Source organism: Primulina tabacum, chromosome 6 (genome assembly GCF_025594145.1).
Source record: "Primulina tabacum isolate GXHZ01 chromosome 6, ASM2559414v2, whole genome shotgun sequence".
NCBI classification, from domain to species: domain Eukaryota; kingdom Viridiplantae; phylum Streptophyta; class Magnoliopsida; order Lamiales; family Gesneriaceae; genus Primulina; species Primulina tabacum.
The window spans coordinates 42057864-42078945 of NC_134555.1; the positions used below are offsets into that span (position 1 = coordinate 42057864).

Sequence of the window (21082 nt, forward strand, 5' to 3'; positions counted from 1 at the left end):
ATCTTCCCATTTCCCGCCAAAATCAATTTCCCATTATTGGTACAAAATTTTAATAATTTCTTTCCAATAGTTTGATGTATCTTTTTTTTTTTTTTTTTTTTTTCAATTAGCAAACAAGCTGTGATACCTATCTTTCTGGAATTTTGTAATGGAATAATACTTCAATTATTCATAACTCTAATTTGAGAATATAATAGAATATGAAATCCGGAAAATAAATAAATAAATAAATAATGATTGAATTTATGAGAGCCACTAAATATGCTTGTGCCTTCAAATATAATTAAACCTTTGTCTGCTCCACAAAAGAATACATGGCCAATAATGCTACATCTATTTTTCAGTGGATGATTGCCTTTGGCATATTCTGTGCTTATCGAGTAGATTTTACATGTTTTATTGATGATTTTCGAGTCGCCATTAAATTTAAAATATGATATAATCATGAAAAAATTGTCTCGAAACCATCTGGACAATCTGGTAGTTGGACATTAACAAAAAAAAATATTTATATTTCCCATCAATTTTCTGTAAGGTCCCTCTCCACATTTGTCATTAGCCAAACAAGTCACTAACAAAGATAGCATCGGGGCTTTATGGGCCTGTCGATACGATGATGATGCGTCGCATTTTCAATATATGTCACGAAAAAGATGGCCAACCGTGCAAAATCACATCAACATCAGGAATTCAAGTGAGGCCGCAGGAGAGGATCCACATGGCGCCTTGTTCTATTATTGAGATAATGGTCGGTCTACTCGACTCAGTATTATCTCTAACTAACTTCCTCATTAATATCAAAGTCAAAATCATGTATTCGAACTTTCCACATATATTGTCAACCACACCTAATATATTTACAAAATTTACATGATAGGGAGGCCGGAATTTATCTTTTACAACAATAACTACTAAACAACAAATGCTGAGAGTCACCAAATGTCTTCCATTCCTTCCACTCATTGGACCTCACAACTCATCATATAATAATAATATTACAAAAACAAGAAAATATTGAAGTAAAATACAAAAAGCAAAATATCAAAGGTCATTTCCGAAACTAAGCCCATCGGGTAGTGATGAGCAGGTGATTTTTATCACTTAATCCAAGCACAACTCTAAAACTCTCTAGGGTCGACGAAAATGGACGGACCAGGAGATGACTTGGTCCAGTCACCTGTGGCTCCGTCGCTGTATTCTTCCCCTAACCGTTTGATGCACCACAAGTCCTCCGGGCACGATAGAATTTTCCAATGTGGGATCCCGAATCTGAGCGGATCCCGGCTAGCCACCTCCGTGGCCACAACTCCACAGTCATGTTCCTTTGCAACATTGTGGGCCAGCCTACATAAAGCTCTTATAAGTTTAACAGCGTATGGGCCTTCACCTCCAAGCCCATACAGAAAATGAAACCCAAAAGGCCTAAAAACTTCAGGCACCGACGGCAAACTCAACCAGGGCAAAGCCTGGTCCACCACACGAGTAGTCTTAGCCAACGCTCTTCTCACTCGCGACGCGCCGCGGACCTCGAGCCGGAACACGTCTTTACAGTTCCACACGCTGAGAACCGCCCACGACTCCGGCGGACTATCCAGAAACTCGGCGGCCCCCGGCCATGACTCGGCGGAGTACGACCCTCTCGGCACGGCCAGGAACGTTCCTAAGCTGAGTTTATTTTTCAAGACAGAGTCGATGTCCCGTGGGAAAAACTCGGTGGTGGAGAACCTCCGGCGGTAGACGGCCTCCGCGTCGACGGGGCCGAGCCTGATGACCACAACCCTCTTGCTGATCTTGACCCGGTGGGCGAACACGGGCTGGACTAGAATGGAAGGGGTACGGAATCTTGAGTAGCCACATTTTTCAGTGAAGAGCTTGACAGATGCTTCGTTATCATTTTCAGTAGCCATGTATGAATATTCAGCGCCATTTTCTCCAAACCATCGCTCCAATTCCCGCACTAGCTTCAACCCAATTCCCATTCTCCTGCAAGCGTCCAAAAAACATTAAACAAATTAATATTGAAAAACCAGACGTCCCCACATGTAAAAAGAAGTAAACTTTTAGACAGCAAGCACTCATTTCTTTTAGAGAGTCTGCGCAAATATATCATACGTGGTATGAGCCAAAGGAATATTTAAATAAGTCGGCAAACAATAATTAGTTGAGCCACCATCCATTTTTGGAATACCACTTGATAAACCGTGGACTATTTATGAATGAGACAAGATTTATAACGTGAGACAAATTCGAGTGATGAGCAAAAATAGAAAAGTATGGGTTTCTTCACCGACGAGAGGGGGAGACACGGAGGCCTAAAATATAGGCAAGTTTAGTGTACACAGGGTGGGGTTGATTCGGTTTTGTGGGGCAGTAATTGCCGCTTCTGGGGAGCTTCTTCCCGCAAGTAACGGGTTTGATGCAACCCCTGATCATCCCCACTATTTCTCTCCTCCCCTTATCCTCTCCCCCACCGCCCAACACCGCCACCTCCGCCACCTGAGACGTTCACAGAACAGAATCCCAAGTGAGTTCCCAAAACAATGATGGTGGAAATTAAAGTTAACAGAAATTAATGAAGGAAGCGATCGATATTACTAACCAGCATGAGGTAGGCGGGAGAGTGGCGGACCCGGCAAATGGGGTCTCCCAAGAGGTCGGTGAATAGGGAAAGCTTCCCACTGGGCCCGACCTCACACCTATTCTCCACTTCCTCCACTGCACTACAGTCTTTCTTCGCGTCATATTCTCTCACCACCACCGCCGCCATGCCACCGTCATCAACCATTCCTCTTTTCTAAATATAAAGATGACAGCTTTTTTCCAAGGCCACGAAATTATGGGTGGGTCTAATAAAGTGTGATTGAAGCTGGAAAAGCGACGGCCGAAAATCTTATCGAAATATGGAAGAAGTAAATGATTTAAAGCAAGAGAAACCTGGAGAAAGGACAGCCCGATAAAAGGAACAAGAATCTTAATCTTAAAATTTCTACAAGGCCACAGTACTGATGCGAGAGTCACAAGCTAGCTTCATCGTTCATTTCATTTATTTTCTCACTGAGGTATAAATTTCAGAGTAGTGACCCCTTTTTATACTTGAATTTCGGAGTGCCCACCCTAAATTATAAATCCGATTATTATGGACCCATAATATTTGGGTTACAAAAAGTTTGTAAAATATTATATTTTAATAGAGAAAAAAAACTCTAAATTATGATAATATTCAATTTATATGAAATATTTTAAAATTTTAATAAATTACAGTGAAATTTTTATGTATCTTATTATATGTGACAAATTAGAAGGACCGAGCTTATTTGGTTGCTAGCGATTTAGAAAGAAAAAAGAAATGTATTAATAATCAAAAGAACAAAAAAAAAAGAAGCTCGGAGGTTGATGATTCAACTGTTATTGCATATATTCCAAAATTTGTGTATACATGTCCTTCCATATGTTTTCTTAAGTTGATTTTCAAATTATAAACCCGGAGTTCATTCAATTTAATACGAGTATGTCGACGATAATATGTCTAAACGTAAATTTTACAATCGTTAATATAATACATATAGAAAAATATCTAAACAAGACTCTATAAAAGTAATTTTGAATAAATCAAGAATCGATGAAATCATAATATGAAGCATATATTTGCATCGTTATCGTTTAATATTTTGAATTTTTATTGTAGAATGAATTGTTTTTATAAAATAGCTATTTTATTTTAATCATTTATAAAAATAATAATATTATTATAAATATAAACATAATTAACTCATAAAATTATTTCACTGTAGATCTACCGTTGACATAAAAAGAAGTATTGGCGTTTGCTTTAGCTACGACGTCGTTTTTTTAACTCAAAAGGACACATTCACGTGAAGACATTTGAGTTTAATTTGTCACTTGCAAACCTTTTATGGGAAGTCTCTGTCTACTCCTTTTCCCTGTCCCTTCGGCTCTATCTATTTAAATCCGTTGAAACGCTAAATCTTAAGAAATCATATATATATATACATATATATATATATAATTGTTTGGAATTATTTATTTTATCAAACATTTTTAAAATAATAATAATAATAATCATCATCATCTTAATAATTGTTGGAGATTCAAGAAAACTACAATAACAGCCTTACCAATAATCAATACATTTTAATGAAAGGAAATTTCTTGGAGTCATTATTTGGTTAAGGGGTATTAGTATTTTCCTGCCAAACGTCTTATTTTTCAAATTAAAAATTATTTAAAAATTCATTTTTTTAATTAATTGAAATTAATGGAGTATTAATTATAACAAGTAATGGAAAAATGGCGGCGGTGGCTGCGCAGTCTTCTTTTTGTTTACAACAATGGCCGCTTTGTGTCTCCCACTGGCCCCAGCGTTTACTCATTTATTACAAATTGCAATCGTCACCCCATCTATAATCATTACCATTTTTTTAATTTTCCTTCTGAGATTACTTCGGATTTCTATTTACCATTTTTTTAATTTTCCTTCTGAGATTACTTCGGATTTCTATTTATTTTTTATTTATATATCTTAAATAAATAGATACACAAAAAAAAAAAAAACATAAAAAATGGTATATTGGTTGGTTTCATCCATAAATTATTTAATTATCATCACTTTGCTCTGTAAATTTCTCTATTAGATTAGATCTTGGCTTAGTAAAAATCAAGAGAGCAACTTCTACATTTTAATAAAATTAGATTTATTTTGTTCGTTATGTTTTTTAATAAGTAATATGCTTGAAAAAATTACTAATCCAAAACAAAAAATCGATCACAATCTTATCTCGATCTGTTGTCACCTGGACAATAACTCAATTCAATATTTTTCGTTCTAACATGATCTCTGATTTGGTTATATGCTCTGTATAATTAACTTGGAATTGATACAATTGGATACGCTATCGGATAGTTCAGTTGTTTTTATTACTTTACATATGGAGAACCAGATCAGTCACATTCGATTCAATAATTGCAATATCTCGTGTTTGACTTGAATTTTACGAGAATTAAAATTAAAAAATAGCTATGTTATCCTCCTCTTTCATCTCACGAACCAAATTATGCATTATTTAACATAATTGGATATTAAGAATTTGAAAGTGTTGAGTTTCTTAGTAGTTAATAGATTTATTATACTAAGTACAATATAAATAATCTTCATTACTGGCTTATTTAAAAATGATAGATTATTAAAATATATATTACATATAATGCCCCAAGAATGTGAAAGCCACTCGTATTAATCATCCAAACAGTTTTGAAAATGATTGGTTTTTTTTAGGAAGTGCGGAGGTCATCATATTTAGAGTTAGTAAATTGTCATTCATTTTCATTTGGTGAGTTATGGAAATTAAAGCCGATTAGTGGGGATATTAATTATTAATTAATTCAAAGGCATTATAGTTTGTATTTTTGTCTCATATGATTAAATGTTTTATATTCAAATCTATTGGACCATCCATAGAAAATGAAAAGAAAGAATTGATATTTATTAAAGTATATATTTATATAATTCAGTGTTATAATATAAGTATCCGGAGTATGAAAATAGTCGTTTGACAATCAAAATATGATATTTGAGTTCGATTTTATGACACTCGATGTTGTTTTATTCCGACATTTTTAAAAATATATAAATTTTGAAACAAAAATATCTATTAAAAAAATAAAAGATAATTTTTTTAAAAAAAAATTAAAGTTAGATAATTATATAAATTCTATTGGACCGAACGCTTATCGCTTTATAAAAAGTTATAGCTAGTAGTAATGGTACGACTCAAATCTTTTAAACCGCACATCAGCTCAAGCACCACGGTTCGATCGCTCTACCAAACAAGGACAATTATTGCGCTCAACAATCTCCCTCCCAATAATTGCACTCCTTGCAATCAATGAGAATCGAACCCGCGACCCTGGCTCTGATACCAATTGTGGGACCGAGTGTTTGCCGCTTTACCAAAAACTATAGCTAGTAGTAATAGTGCAACTCAAATCTTTTAAACCGCACAGCAGCTCAAACACCATAGTTCGATCGTTCTACCAAATAAAGATAATTATTGTATCCAACAAATTACATAAAATTGCTAGATAAACATATATTAAAAATGGAACCACCATGGGAAAAAAAAAGGAAATGACACTGAGATGTTGAAAGAACGCAATATTAACATTAATAATTGCACTCTTGACCAACAATCTTGTATGTTTGTGACAACATCGGAATTATGAATGTTGCTATCATTGATGTTGGTGGATTTTACTTGTCCTTCCATAAAAAAAAATATTCTGCATTATTATGATTTTGCCTTCAAATTTTCTAAAACATTAGGACGACAAAAATTAATGTCCATGTTTTTTGTTTCAAATGATTGAAGTCTTTTATCATTAACATAGGATTCGATGCTTATCGTTTTATTAAATGTTATAATCAATGTGAATGATATAGTATAATTTTTTTAAAATATATAATAATACGTGCGTCATATTATTTATTACTTTGATAATAAATTTATTTGAACAGTTTTGATTAATTAAATAATAGTTGGTTTTTATTTACAATCTTCCATTCCCACTTAAATTTTCTTATTATCATAGTATTATACGATTTGTATACGTAAATATTGACATAGTAACATTTTCTTGAAGTTGGAAGAACATGAAAAAGAAAAAAATAATACATTTGATATAAAAATTAATATTTTCTATTCAAATCAACATTTATATAATATATTTTTGACATAAAAAATAATATTTCCATTCAAATCAGTATATATCACAAAATATAATTTCACGACATAAACAAAAAATGATATTTTTACAGTAAAAAATAATATATTGTACATACAAAATTAATATTTTTCATGAATTGGATCAGATTCATTATATGTATCACAAATTTGACCATCGAGATAATCTCATAATAATTTTTATGAAAGAAAAAAAAAATAAAAATTGCTCGAGTTTAGATCTGGTTGACTAGTTGAGTCCTCAACTTCACAAAAAAAATCACCACGGTACATTATGAAATCAAGCTTTTTGGGTTTATAACCATTTATATTTTATCCACTTTTTTAAGTTTTGATATTGCCACATGGTAAGATCCTGTTAGCCCCACAACATTAAATTATTCCCCTACATTCGATCGAATTTCTGAAACCTTTTGATTTAACTCCCGATCGAAGGAGCTACCGAGAAACTTATTTGTAATGGATTCGATCCTTGAACCGGGTTAGTCTCAATTGTATTGCGTAGTTCATCAATACCACAAAGCAATGATTCCAGATTATCTAAGAAGTTAATTACGCAAGAATGCTCCAGATTCCTAATATGAATCTTGTCAGAAACAAGAAGAGCAATAGGATGAACAACAAGAAAACACACAGTCAATTTACGTGGTTCGGGCAATGTGGCCTACATCTACGGGAGAGGGACCGTCAATTTTATTGAATCAACAAGTTTTACAGAGCTTAACCAAGAACAGAAAATTAGAGCCTGAGATTATAACCCTCAACTCTATAATATTCAATGTTCTATCTAATATGCCTTTGTTCCTTGTTCTCCTTTGGTGAATATGATGAATCAGTTGTGTTCTGCCACAGCCCTCGACTCTCTTCCTTCTATATCCCAGTGACTTGTGTCAATCTATACTCAATATAGCAATGTATAAATGAAAGGTTTTCGAACAACTGTCGATGAGTAAGTATATCCATGTTCGGCACAGGGAATTCATCCTTTGGGCGGCCTTGTTGACGCCTCGGTAGTCGACAATCAAAAACAATATACGAAAATGAGCATACTATTGAAAGTATGAATACCGTGTATAAAATAACAACAATAAAACAGTAAATCAAACCGAGTCCTGTACGAAATACATTTTCCTTTGTCCACTCTGACGGTGCTTCAAGGATCTCGACGGACAACTGTTTCCCAGGATACAACGGCAAAACCTTGCAGTAACTTAGCACGAAGTAACTACACCGGCGAACCGAAAACATACTTTCACTTTATCACCAAAATTCAACGGATGCCAAATGAAAAGCTAACAATATGAAATGCAAGAGAATGTTTGAAAGAGATCTTTGTAAAAACCAATTTTATGCATATGAAATGGGGAAATTAACACACTATTTATAATCCCCAAAATGCATACCAAGAGTCATTCAAGACTAATTAACTCAATTAATCTTCCAATTAACTCAAGAATGTAGAAAGTCAAAAGACATTTCCACAATAATGAGTCACAACTAACTCAAGAATGTGCATGAGACATAATTTTTATTTAATCTTTAAATTCACTTGAAATTTTCAACAGTGACAACACAATGCCTCGTACTAAGAAACGAGTGGACATAAAAAGATGTACTTACTTGGGTGTAGATGGCTTGGGTCATTGTGCCTTTGAGCACGGAGAGGGGGTGCCTCACTATTAATATTAATGTCTCATATCCCTTCGAAATTAGACTTCCTCTTTCCCTGGGGTCGATTCTCTCTCCAATAGAGATAATCATACTCACTAAGATCCGATGTCCCTAATTTATGGCTCACATGATTATCTAGATCAAATTGCGTAATGTCAGTAGCTTGACACATGAGAGTTTACCAGGAGTTTACTCATCTCAGTACTTCTCTTGCCCATATACACTTAACAAATACTTTTATTTGCTTAAAAAATAGGAAAAACAAGTTTGGGTCGAGAATGGGTGAACTGAGTTCTATATCCTTTTTTTTTCAATTTAAATCATTTTTCGGGTGGTGTTAATTAATGACTTATGTGAAACTGACATGTACAGTATAACAGTAACACTCTCAATGAAAAAAATAAAATTATAAAAAATTAAAAGTAAAATTAAACAATATAGAAATTCAAAATCATAATATAAAGACTAAAATTATAATTATCCGGTAAATTTAATTACCCTTTAAATAATTTAGGCTTTGTCTAATGGTGCGTGTACTATTTTTTTATGTTTTTTTGGAGTTGGGAGGAAAGGGATTGTTGCAGGTGGATCTTGAACTTGAAGCTTTCTCACACTTGATATCTTGATGTTAAATAAACTACAAAATCATGAAAAATTTGTGCTTATTACTCGAACGTGTTAGTCGTTTACCGTAATTAATTCTTAATATCCTTTAACTATGGAAAGCAATCTCAGTGAAATTTTATAACCCAAAATTAAAAATATGATAAAAATTTATTACGTAAAGAGAAAACAGAATATTTGACAGGAAGGGGTAGACAAAATCCTCGGTTCTGTAATTACAGGAATCTTGTTCCCTCTTGCTATATGATATCAATTGTACGAACGTTTCTTAAATTTTTACTCGATTATATTGGAACATGAACAAAGTAAGACAAAAATTGTAGGCATACTTCCGAACATTAATCCCTTGTAACATGCCAAACCACGTCTCTCCTTGTTTTTTCACAACTTAATTAGACAAATTTAATAAATTTTTTTTTAAAAATGGTTAATTAAAAGAGTTCACCATTATTCGTTAATGTACACGATTTACGTGTACATACATACATTTTTTGTTGAATAGTTTCACTTGAATATGATCAAGACTTTAAAAATATGAATAAAAAATCTGTATCCGAATCTCAAAAATATTTACTTTGGGATTCAAAGTAATGAAAAACATTGGATAGAATATAACCAGGAGTAGATCTCTTGTGAGTCGACGGTCTCACGAATCTTTATCTGTGAAACGGGTCAATCCTATCGATATTCACGATAAAAAATAATATTCTTAACATAAAAAGTAATACTTTTTCATGGCTGACCCAAATAAAAGATTCATCCCACAAAATACGACCCGTGAAAACGTCTCATACAAATTATTGTCTATAACCGGTCACAGCACATGTATTGATTGAAATTGTTAAAGCTTGTTCAATTGTTAACGGATAAAGATCGGAAAGTTCAACGGGGTAGCTTAAAAAACAAAAGACCGAAGCGACAAGAATTTGGAAAGAATCACGATTTGTTCGAGGACAAGAGGATCATGTCTTAAATCCTTGTAAAGTAAGATTTGACCCAAAATTAGAAGTTTGAGTGGCTCGAGGAATATCGGGAAATTTTAGTCAAGGGACAAGATGTATAAACTAATGTTTCATTAATATTTTTAATGATTCTCAGTGCTTGAAGAAATTATTAAAAAAGAAAAAGAAAAAGAAAATGGTAGGTATTGTTGTGGGCATTTGTCCACCAAGTTAAGTATATGTGGTGTCACGTAGAATTTAAATTTGACCCGGCAAGACTCGATTCTTTATCTGGTCTTGGGGATTAGAAAATTGACCACACAAGGAGACCTTTGTTTCTGTCCCTTGCATCTTTTTTTAATGGTCTATAATCACCTACACACCTAGATCCGGTTAGGTGTCAAGTCATCAGACATGGGTTTTCATTAATTTGTGAGATCTGTCGTTCAAATAATATAATTTTAATATTTTAAATCATATACAACAGTGGTTCAAATATCAAGTTTTTGATTATATTAAACTAATTTGGCCTTGGTATAACGATTCGTCGAATCTAAACCATTAACCATTATTTAGCAAACATTTACCTAGTGATTTTAAATTTAACCCGACACATCACTAACAATCAAGCAAACTGCATGTGAAAATAAGGCACTAACTACTAACTAAAACACACACACACACATGTGAGTGTCTGCGTGGGTGTATATATACATACACACATATATATATATATATATATATGCTCAATTAATATGTATTTTATTACTAAATCCGCGTGTCTGGAATAACTGGCATTGGCCTGTCCATATTCCCAGATGCAGCAATCCAGCTTTGGATGTTGGAATCATGCAGAGGATGGATAAGGTGAAATCGGGATTCACGCTTTGACATCAAATATGATATAAGATTCAATTTCCGTGTCAGAAAATTTAGTTTGAACTGATCACTGAGTCGATGTGTGTTTATCTTTTAAGCTTCGTGGTATTTTTCGAGTCTAAATAGGTGCATATATTTGAAATTGTGACATTAATTTATGAGTTTCGTGTATAAATAAATTTTAATTGAATATATTAATATATGTACAAATCATTGAGATACAACACAGAATGTACAAATTTCAAGTACGAGTTAAATCAAATTAGGTACATAATTATCAATCGTATGTATGAAATGGTAACAATTTTTTTAGTCAATAAGACATTATTGAAAATAAGATTTAATGTACCAAGTGACTTAAATTGAGTATCAATCAAGACAAATTGATTAAATAAAATATAAATTATGGATTTTTAAATTCAGCGAGTTAAAATGAAAATCATGTCAAATCTAAGAGTTAAAACTAAGTTTTTCTACCGCGATGACTGAATCATGACTTATATTTAAACTTAGAAACTGAATCTCAATCAACTCTAAAAAGTAACCTAAGAAGAAAAATAATTGTGTGTAAGTATATGCATATGTATATGCATATATGTGGGCTATAGAGCATGGGGGACAAAAGATATATATATACATGGATCTAGTGTAGATTTGGTTTTGTACTTGAGAAATGTATTGGGGGGACGTATTTGGGAAGGGCTGAGGAGCTGTCAATTCTGCATTTGTTTTTATGCACATGGCTTTGACCTTTTCTACGCCAAGTGTCCGACACCCCTGCATGAGTCGAATCTCTGTTTATATTCATGGTATAAAATTTCATTCATATCTTTTATTTTATTTTATATTAAAGTAACTGTATGCATGTATTTTAAATTCCCAAAGTTTAAATTTTAAAATTAATTGCTACGTTTTTTAAAAAATAATTGTTTCACGTCACTATTTTTTTTTTTGGAGAACAATTAAATCCATATTCAACCATATATACCCTACCCTGCCTTGGTATAACCTAAAATTATGATTTCTACTTATTAGTTAGTTGATAAAAATGATTAAATCAAATTGTTATATAAGTCAATTATCACGTTATATCTATCTATAAACATATAGTCGTTGGTGTCCGCTCTTTATATATATATATATATATATATATATATATATATATATATATATTCTTATCCAATATTTTGTTTCCCCATGTACATGATTTTAGGCCGTTGGTGTCAAAATCAGGCTTTGGCTCATGTATGCATTGCTAAAATATATCAAGAAAAATTTGATACTTTACACATGCAGGTCATTCAACGGTGCAACATGACTTGCAGTTGAAATTCAAAGGAATACCTAATGGGGAATACATGTAAAATTCATGCAGACATTGAGCAATCAATGTCCATATAACATATCGGCATATGTTCACGAGCAAATTAAATCAAAACAATTATAAAATTAAATGATATTATTGTTTTTTTGGGATTATTTGGATGAAATTTGATTTTAACTCAGTGACCGGGAACTTCTATATTTGAGTAGAGTTGAGATGTCTTATTTGGACGACGAAGAATACTCCCTATCCAAGGGACGAAATAATTTACTTCTCTAGAATTTGATCAAGATGTTTTTGATAAGTCTGATATCACGTTAGTACTTATGCGGAGAGAAAGAACAAAACCTAAAAAAAACCAACATATTGGATCAAGACCTATATTCTAACTATTTAGGAGACCAAAAAATAGTCAACCAAAATTCATAACAAATAATCGTATAAACTACTTTTGCAGTTTTCTCTTTGATATTAGGGACATCCAGATCAAATCAAATTGTTCAATACATGAGAAAAAAATCTCACGTGACATTTTTCTCACAATATTCCATGTTACATTAACAATTGATTGATATGTTTTGGATTTTTTTTTGTGTGTGATATTTTTTAAATATGTTGAAACGGAAAGTCGGTTATAATTTTGGTACACATGACAATTAATTATTAATGTAACATAAAATATTGCATGAGTTTTTGCATTGGAATTTCTCTTCAATACACAAAGATGTAAAAATGGGCTAGCGGAGAGGTGTGATAGAATTTTGGCGATGTTAGGATCAAGTATTTACTATTAGGCCAAAAACTATAGCTCTTAGTCGAAATGTAAATTTATTTTTTATACTCGTGATATTGTCGAGTGCACCTACTTGGTTGGTAATGGGATTGTTAGGCCAATGAATTCGTAGAGGTACGTGTCTATCTTTTAGTGCAGTCTCATATCCCTTAAAGATCAATCTTACTATTGAAGATCTCACATCACTTTTTTACGATCCACCTAGCCAACCAGAAAAAGCGACGCAAAGTTAGCAACTTGACGCACGAGAACTCCCTGGGAGGCAACCCATATCAGTACTACTCTCATTCATGCATATTTAACCTAACATTCTCCCAAGAAGTATAAAAATATGCTTCTTCGGAGATTTGAACACATGACATCGTTTTAAGACCAATTGTTAGGATTATGCACTTACCACTCGGCAAAAAACTATAGTTGTTAGCTAAGACACAAATTTATTTATTATACTCGTGGCAGAACATATAGCACCTATTTTGGTGACAATGAGTCAGAGTGTTAGGCCCATAAGTCAGGAGAGGTGTGTGTCTATCTGCAGCTCGAAGTACGAAAACTCTCCAAAAAGTCATTCATCACAGTACTACTCTAACTCATGCATGTTAAATCCAACATCCCCCTCGAGAAGTATAGAAATATGCTGCTTCGAAGACTGGAACACGTGACCTAGCTCTATACCAATTTTTAGGATCAAGCTCTTACCACTAGGACAAAAGGTATAGTTTTTATCCAATATACAAATTTATTTACTTATACATACGACAGCACAAAGTGCACCTACTTGGTTATAACGGTAGGACTGTTAAGACCATGAGTCCAGAGAGGTGCGTGTCTATCTGTTGGTGCTGTTTCACATCTATTAGAGATCAGTATTACCATCTCTCTACCGTCGACCACGACCCAGAAAAGATAATATTATCTGTTAAGATCTGACGTTACTCTTTTACGGTCCACCTAACAAACAAGATTAAACGGTGAAACGTTAAAATCACATGAGAACTTCACAGGATGTCACTCATCTCATTATTACTCTCGCTCATGCACACTTAAATCAATAGTCAGGTTGTGAAATTACGAACCCAACTTAGCTCATTTATTTTATGTGTCATGGCAAACATATTCAATTTTGTGTGTAATTTGGCGGCTTGGACAGGGCCGCCCTGCAACCCGCCACAAACCACCATTAGGTGCGTTTGGTTGGGGCATGGAAGGTCGCTATTTCGAAGGGCTAAGAAATCGTCAACTAAAACAATCTATTTTATATGATGTGGTGGTCGGTCCGATAGATCAATCTCATCTTGACATATTTGCCAGTACATTATATTGTCGTACTCCTTTATCGTCAGTAGTCCAAATAATTCAAAAAGATAATACCTTCGTTCCAAGAATATAACTTACTTTAATTTTTCGGTTATGTCAATTATATAGTCTCGTTTAGACATTTAATATTTTTTTTTATTAATATACATTTATTAGCTAAAACTTGAAAATCGTGCAACCATTTTCTGAATGAATTTAACGAGGACAAAATATAAAATTTGTTTGTAAACTTTGTTTTTCCAATGATGTTATTAATTTGTATGAAAAAAAAATATTTTGAACGAAATGAGTATTAGAGTAACCAATAAATTATATTTTTGATCATATAACTTGACGCTTTTTGCCAAATTATGGTCAATTCATAATCTTAATCCCTAATTTGAAATTTTTTTCCATTTCATCATTTTCATCGGAATGCTAACGTGAAATCAAATATGTCATCAATATTCTATATCTTGCTAACCTTTTAGTTATATTGTCATTATTATTTTTCATTGTGACACTATCATTTTGTATCGCCACAATAACATTCTGATGAAAAATGGTTGAAAATGAAACAAAACTGCATATCAATGTACTAATTAGGACTCTAACTTACAATATTATAAAAAATATGTAAAACATACAAGTTACGATATCAAAAATATAATTTTTTTATGAGGCAAATCACAAATAATATACTTTTAACTTCCGAAAACATCTTTATATTATAAAAATATTATAAATGAAATCTATTTATTATTTCAATCTTATACTTCTTGACAAGATACAACTAGCTATGTAGATAGATCAGGAAGGAACTTCATAATTCTTAAGGAATTCAACAAAACCTAACTACTATTCTAAATGCAGGAATCGATAAACCAGATTACTTGGAGACAGGGAAGCAATTTAATATATAAAAAAATTGTTTTGCGATTAATTACATGTGGACATGTGTTCATTCGATTTCTCTTTTTTCTTGGGGGCGGTGATCATTTATAATTATAATTATTATTATTCTGTAATTTACATGTCTGTAAATTACTAAACATTGATGATGTAATTATGTTTCATGTCGGATTCTTCCATTATTATATATAAGTTTATTACAACTGTTTTGTTATTCAGATTGAATTTCGCAATTTCCGGATCAAAATAAGTTAAATTGGTTACTAATTCAGGTTTTTGAGATAAATTAATAAGTACATCATAACTAAAGTGGATATCATAAATTAACCAGATTGATTATTTATATTTGGTTCTTTATTATTCAATGACTAAAATGTATTATATATAACATATTAATATTAATTGACTCATGTGAGAGTTATACTCAACGTATTGTTTGGTTCGAATAATGATAATATATACACGGATGACATAATCAGGGTCGTACCTGTGTTGAATGAGGCCTGAAACGAAAATTGAACAATGGGTCATCTTGTTGTAGTAATAAATATAAAATTCAATTTGCAAATAACAAATATACTAATAAATACATATAAAATATATCAAAACCAATATATTTCATCAATAACAACTCAATAAATATTTAAAATAACTACATAAATACTACTCGTCTAGCTTTTTAGAGGTGAAAATATTTATCAAATCTGTGTAATCCAATTTTCAGACCATTTCTTTCTCAATCGACAACATAGTTAGTTCATTTAGTCTATCTTACGACATTACTGATCGAAGATAATTCTGGTAGAAACTACACTTTTAGTCTCTATAATTGTAAAAATTACAAAATCAAAGAATTCTTTGAGTCTAATTAACAAACTACAAAATCAAATGACAAAAAAATCCCAAAAAACAATGAATTACATCTTTCAATGGTCCACACATTCAAGCTCTATTCATAATTTATTTTATTTCCTTAGACTATCCACTTATTAATTACACAACTCGCGCATAAAATTTATATAAAATTCATAATTCAATTATAATTCATTAAAGAATTTAAATTATGTGATGCGTGCTTTAGTTATATATTTAATTAACATGAACTCTAAACATATTACAGTGCCCATATCACAAGTAAATTTCATTTTTGGTTAGATTCTTTGATAGATTAATCTATAAATATAAATATAAATATAAATGTGTAATTATAAAGAAGATTTGAAATGAAAATAAAGCATAATTCATGAAAAAAATTACTTACCTTCAGGCTTAAGAGAAGTAGGGGACCATAAACTTTATTTGTTAAATGAGAACAAAAATAAGAGTTAGATTTAGAGTTAGTTAGAAAACAAATAATATATGGTCAAATAACATATAAATTTAGGCCCCTTATTGGGCCGACTCTGAGACAACTGCTTGGTTGGCCTCATAAAAAGTCCGACTCTGGACATAATGATTATATTTTAAATATTTTGTAGAATTTGAGTCAAATATATGATGGAACGATGATGTATAATATATTAATTTCGTATCTTTGCATAAAACAATGCTAATATAGTGTGTGTATACATACATACATACATATATATAATGGGTCATGCAAAAATTATTAACTGAACTTGAGGGGACACTAACATGACAACATAGATATTGACAAATAAATTCCAGAATTTCACTTAAGCAAACAATTTATAGGAGCATGTTTTAAGGAAATGAAATAAATATTAATATACTAAATTATCCTCGTGCCATCTCCAAAACTGCACCAAAACCAATCTTCTTCCAATGAGGGCCACATTCCTCTGCGCCAAATTTGTCGCAGAGGTTTGTTTCTGTTTAATTTTTATTTTTATAAATATTTGTATTAAAAATAATAAATATTATTTAAATAATAGTGTAATATTTATTTTATTATTTTAATAATTAGATATTTAATCATGTAAATTTTAAAATAATAATTGTTGATTTTTGAAATATTTATTTATTTATTTATGTTAATTATTAATTATTAAGGAGTAATTTTATTTAATGATTTATAATTAATATAATTTTAATACAAGTACAAAAAAAATTAATATAACAATATAATTCATAAATAAATTGAAAAAATAATTGAAAGACAAATGAAACTTGAAACACATATTTCAAATACAAAGACAGTAATCGAAAGAAAAATATATTTAGAAGATAAACAAACTAGATAACTTTAAATTTATTAATAATAAAACAATTGTAATAATTAAAAATATATTAAATAAAATATAATAATTAATATATTAAAACAAAAATAATATTTCGAGAATATTCTTTTTGGTGTAAGATTTGAAGTAAATGAGTTGGAGATGGATGTTGTATTAGGTGCAATCGAAATCGCACTATTTTAGTATAAAATTTACAAAAAAATAGATTTTGTGGTGGTAGATGACCTTAGGTAGACATACTTATCGTATTCTACGAAGATGACAAAAATGGGTAATTCAATCGAAAAGCACGGGACTTCGTCACTTAAGGATAAGAACACATTAAATTCCGAAGGATATAATTCTTCACTTAATCATATATATACATATCGCTCTGAATTGGGCCTAATCCAACACTCATCCAGATTATTGTAATTTATAATTTTTTTAGCAATTTTGCTTTGTATTTTTATGAAATTATAAAAAATAAAAATTCAAAATTTTATTTTGTCCTTAACCTCACATCTTGCTTTTTGCTGCCTCCGGGATCTAGAATCTTATGTGGGCACAATGCTCGCCATGGCCACGAACGCAAAGTATGTAACCATCACTCTGCGCCATGTGCACGGCCTAAGATGATTTTCCATCACCTTCAATCCCTCCTATCCCAAGATGTTTACTCGTTCAATCGTCCTTGAATTTGCTTGATCTTAGTAAGCGTCGCATCAGAAATGTTATCCCATGCTACTCGTTTGACTCCTAAAACTTGATTATATTCACTCCTCACATGAAGAAAAATAAGAAGCAAATAATGCACATCGATATCGATCAGATCATACCATGATGCATCTCTTTCAAAGTGAATGGGCAGAAATTTTGTGAAGGACCCGCCTGAAATATACGCCACCAGCAGGAGGCTCAGCTGTACGAGTGGTGCTATTTGATTCGATAATGACTGAGATATCTATGTCACCCCCACTTCCAAGCCCATCATCACCGTCGATTTATTTTGTATATATCAAATTATTCAACCGGTCTAATTACGTCTGTTACGAAGTGCCAATTATAACAACTCGAGTTAATCATTTTTAATAAAACGATTATGGTACAAAGTAGAAACAATCGGAGTTTATCGAATAGTCGTGTTTGCACGGACCTGGTTCCAAGATGTTACACAATGTCATAAGACCTTCTATAAGATGCGAATGTTAAACAAATTAACACAGTACACTGTATAATTAGGATTCAATACTCACTTCAAACTACTTTGGAGACATCAGTTAATTATCTAATTATTTTCAAAAAGTCTTACCAAGAACTTCAAAATTTACATTTTCACCTGTTTTATCCACAAATTAAACTTTAGACAGATTTTTATTTATTTATTACAAAACGTGAAAAAGATGACAAAAACTTGTATGAGACGGTCTCACAGGTCGTATTTCGTGAGACATATATCCTATTTGAATCATCCATGAAAAAATATTACTTTTATGCTAAGAATATTACTTTTTATTGTGAATATCGATAGAGTTCACCCGTCCACAGATAAAAATTCGTGAGACCGTCTCACGAGAGACCTACTCTAAAAAGATTTGGCTAATTGAATAAGAAAATCACCCTTGAATTATATATTATTTATTTTTGTGGTGAAAAATTATAGTTGTATTTAACTCGCACAATCCAACAAAAGATTTATACCAGAAATCATGGGAAGATCAGGCCTTAAATTCTGCTGCTTTTTCAACCAAAAATCACAGTGATCACTATTCAGTCTCTCGTAAGCCCACCTACTGTCAACCCGCTCATTTAATAATCAGCTATTTTAAATAGATTAAATATATATATTACGTAATTTTATATTATTATTTTTCAGATAAAATATTATTATTATTTTGGAAACTGGGCCGTCGTTCTTGTGTTTTTCTTCGGGCTAGTTTTGTAGGAGTATTGGGCTTTGGGTCCTCTAAAGGAATGGGCCTGGAATGATCTCTCAAAAGGATTGGACCTTGAGTATTGACTTTCATGGATTAACTAAATTTAACATGTAATCCACATTCATGTTTTATCCAATAATAATTTTTATAAAAATAATTAATTTCCGTTTATATTTCTAAATTGCCCGCTTACCATGCAGACCGCTTAATAAGAGTTGGCAAATCTCCCTTGTAAAAGGTAAGTTCTCATTTGCTATCAAAAAAGTGGTTAGGTCGATGCTACATGTGGGGCACTGTCCTCGCGTGGTTTGGATGGACAAGATTCACACACATATGTTATTTTAAAAAAAATAGTGGATCCTATATATGTGTGGCTAAATTTGGACCCTTGATTCTATCATGGAGGTAGTGTCCCTACATGTACATTGTCGGTTATTAATTCATGCTTTTGATATTTTGTTCGTGATGCAGATGATGATTTACAATTTTTTCCTAGGGTTTGCAAGAGCGATGTCTACGCATTTACATATAACATTCCAGTGTTCTCTTAAATTTTTTAAATTCAAATATTTATTTTATTTGACTACATCAGCTTATATTTACCTTGTTTATATACTATATTATTCTAAACCATATTCATTACTAAAAAAAATTAATTGCTTATATTATTCTATAACATAATATTAAATAATTAACTTTAACTAGTCTGCTTATTTTTATAATATTTTTTACTGTTAAAATTTAGACAAAACAAATTCCAATTCAAATCAATCTAAGTAGTAAATAGTTACCAAATCAGAATCGAAATACTGAAAACGAGGGTTTATTCCATACTATCTTTGTGGGCACTGTCCTGATCCCATTCACATTTTGACATGTGTCAATTTTTTTTAAAGTTTTGACCAACCTAACTAACAGAAAATACTTATGAGATGTGTCATTAATTGACTGGTTCAGGGCAGTGCCCTTGCTGCCAGCGAAAATAAGAAACATGATGGTATTCAAAAATTCAGTTTCGGTTTAAACTTTAGAAGAAATTGAGGGATATATTTGTTTTAGACTTTTAAAAATATATACTAGATAAAAGTTTAATGATATTCAATTTAAATTTTTGTAGTTTTAAAATGTCATCTGGTATTAAAACTTGACCTTTTAAAACTCTATAAAAGTCTAAAAATATTCAAATTTTTAATAACTAAATGAATTTCTATTAAGTACAAGAATTAAAGTATAAAGTACAACTATTTAATCGGGAAATACCCTAAAATCACATACTCACTTTCATATGTATTAAAAATAATATCAATAGAAACACTGATTAATTCATTATTTTCTTCCATATATTTAATATTTTCTTTAGATTTTTGAAAACATATTTTTTTCTGCTAATAATAATTTGAAATCAAAATTACGAACAATGTTGATTTTTTTTTTCTCTTCAAATTCTAGTAAAAAAAATTTGAAATTTTACAAAAAAAAAAATCAATAAAAATCTATAACTTCACAAAAATATATTATTTAAAATATATACAAAAATCTCTGGAACGAATACGGAATACTCAATATTTTCCAAATGTTTTGGTAAACCTCGTTCAGAATTCAGATGTCTTCTCAATATATTTTATTCGATTTATATATTAAAAAAGAATATGTTTTTTGTGAGACGGTCTCACGAATCTTTATCTATGAGACGGGTCAACTACTCGTAACATAAAAAGTAATATTTTTTCATAGATAAATAAATAAAAGATTCATTTAACAAAATAC

The 21082-nt window shown here is 31.4% G+C and overlaps 1 protein-coding gene across 1 annotated transcript; it reads right to left on the reverse strand.

The window, feature by feature from the left end:
- Positions 1-926: 926 nt before the first annotated feature.
- On the reverse strand, positions 927-3069 carry LOC142549670 (putative N-acetyltransferase HLS1). Its single transcript, XM_075658739.1, has 3 exons — positions 2600-3069; positions 2288-2496; positions 927-1983 (listed from the first exon to the last, which is right to left on the reverse strand). Exons 1-3 carry the CDS (start codon positions 2783-2785, stop codon positions 1119-1121), a joined length of 1260 nt encoding a protein of 419 aa, XP_075514854.1. The 5' UTR covers positions 2786-3069; the 3' UTR covers positions 927-1118.
- Between the last annotated feature and the right edge of the window lie 18013 nt (positions 3070-21082).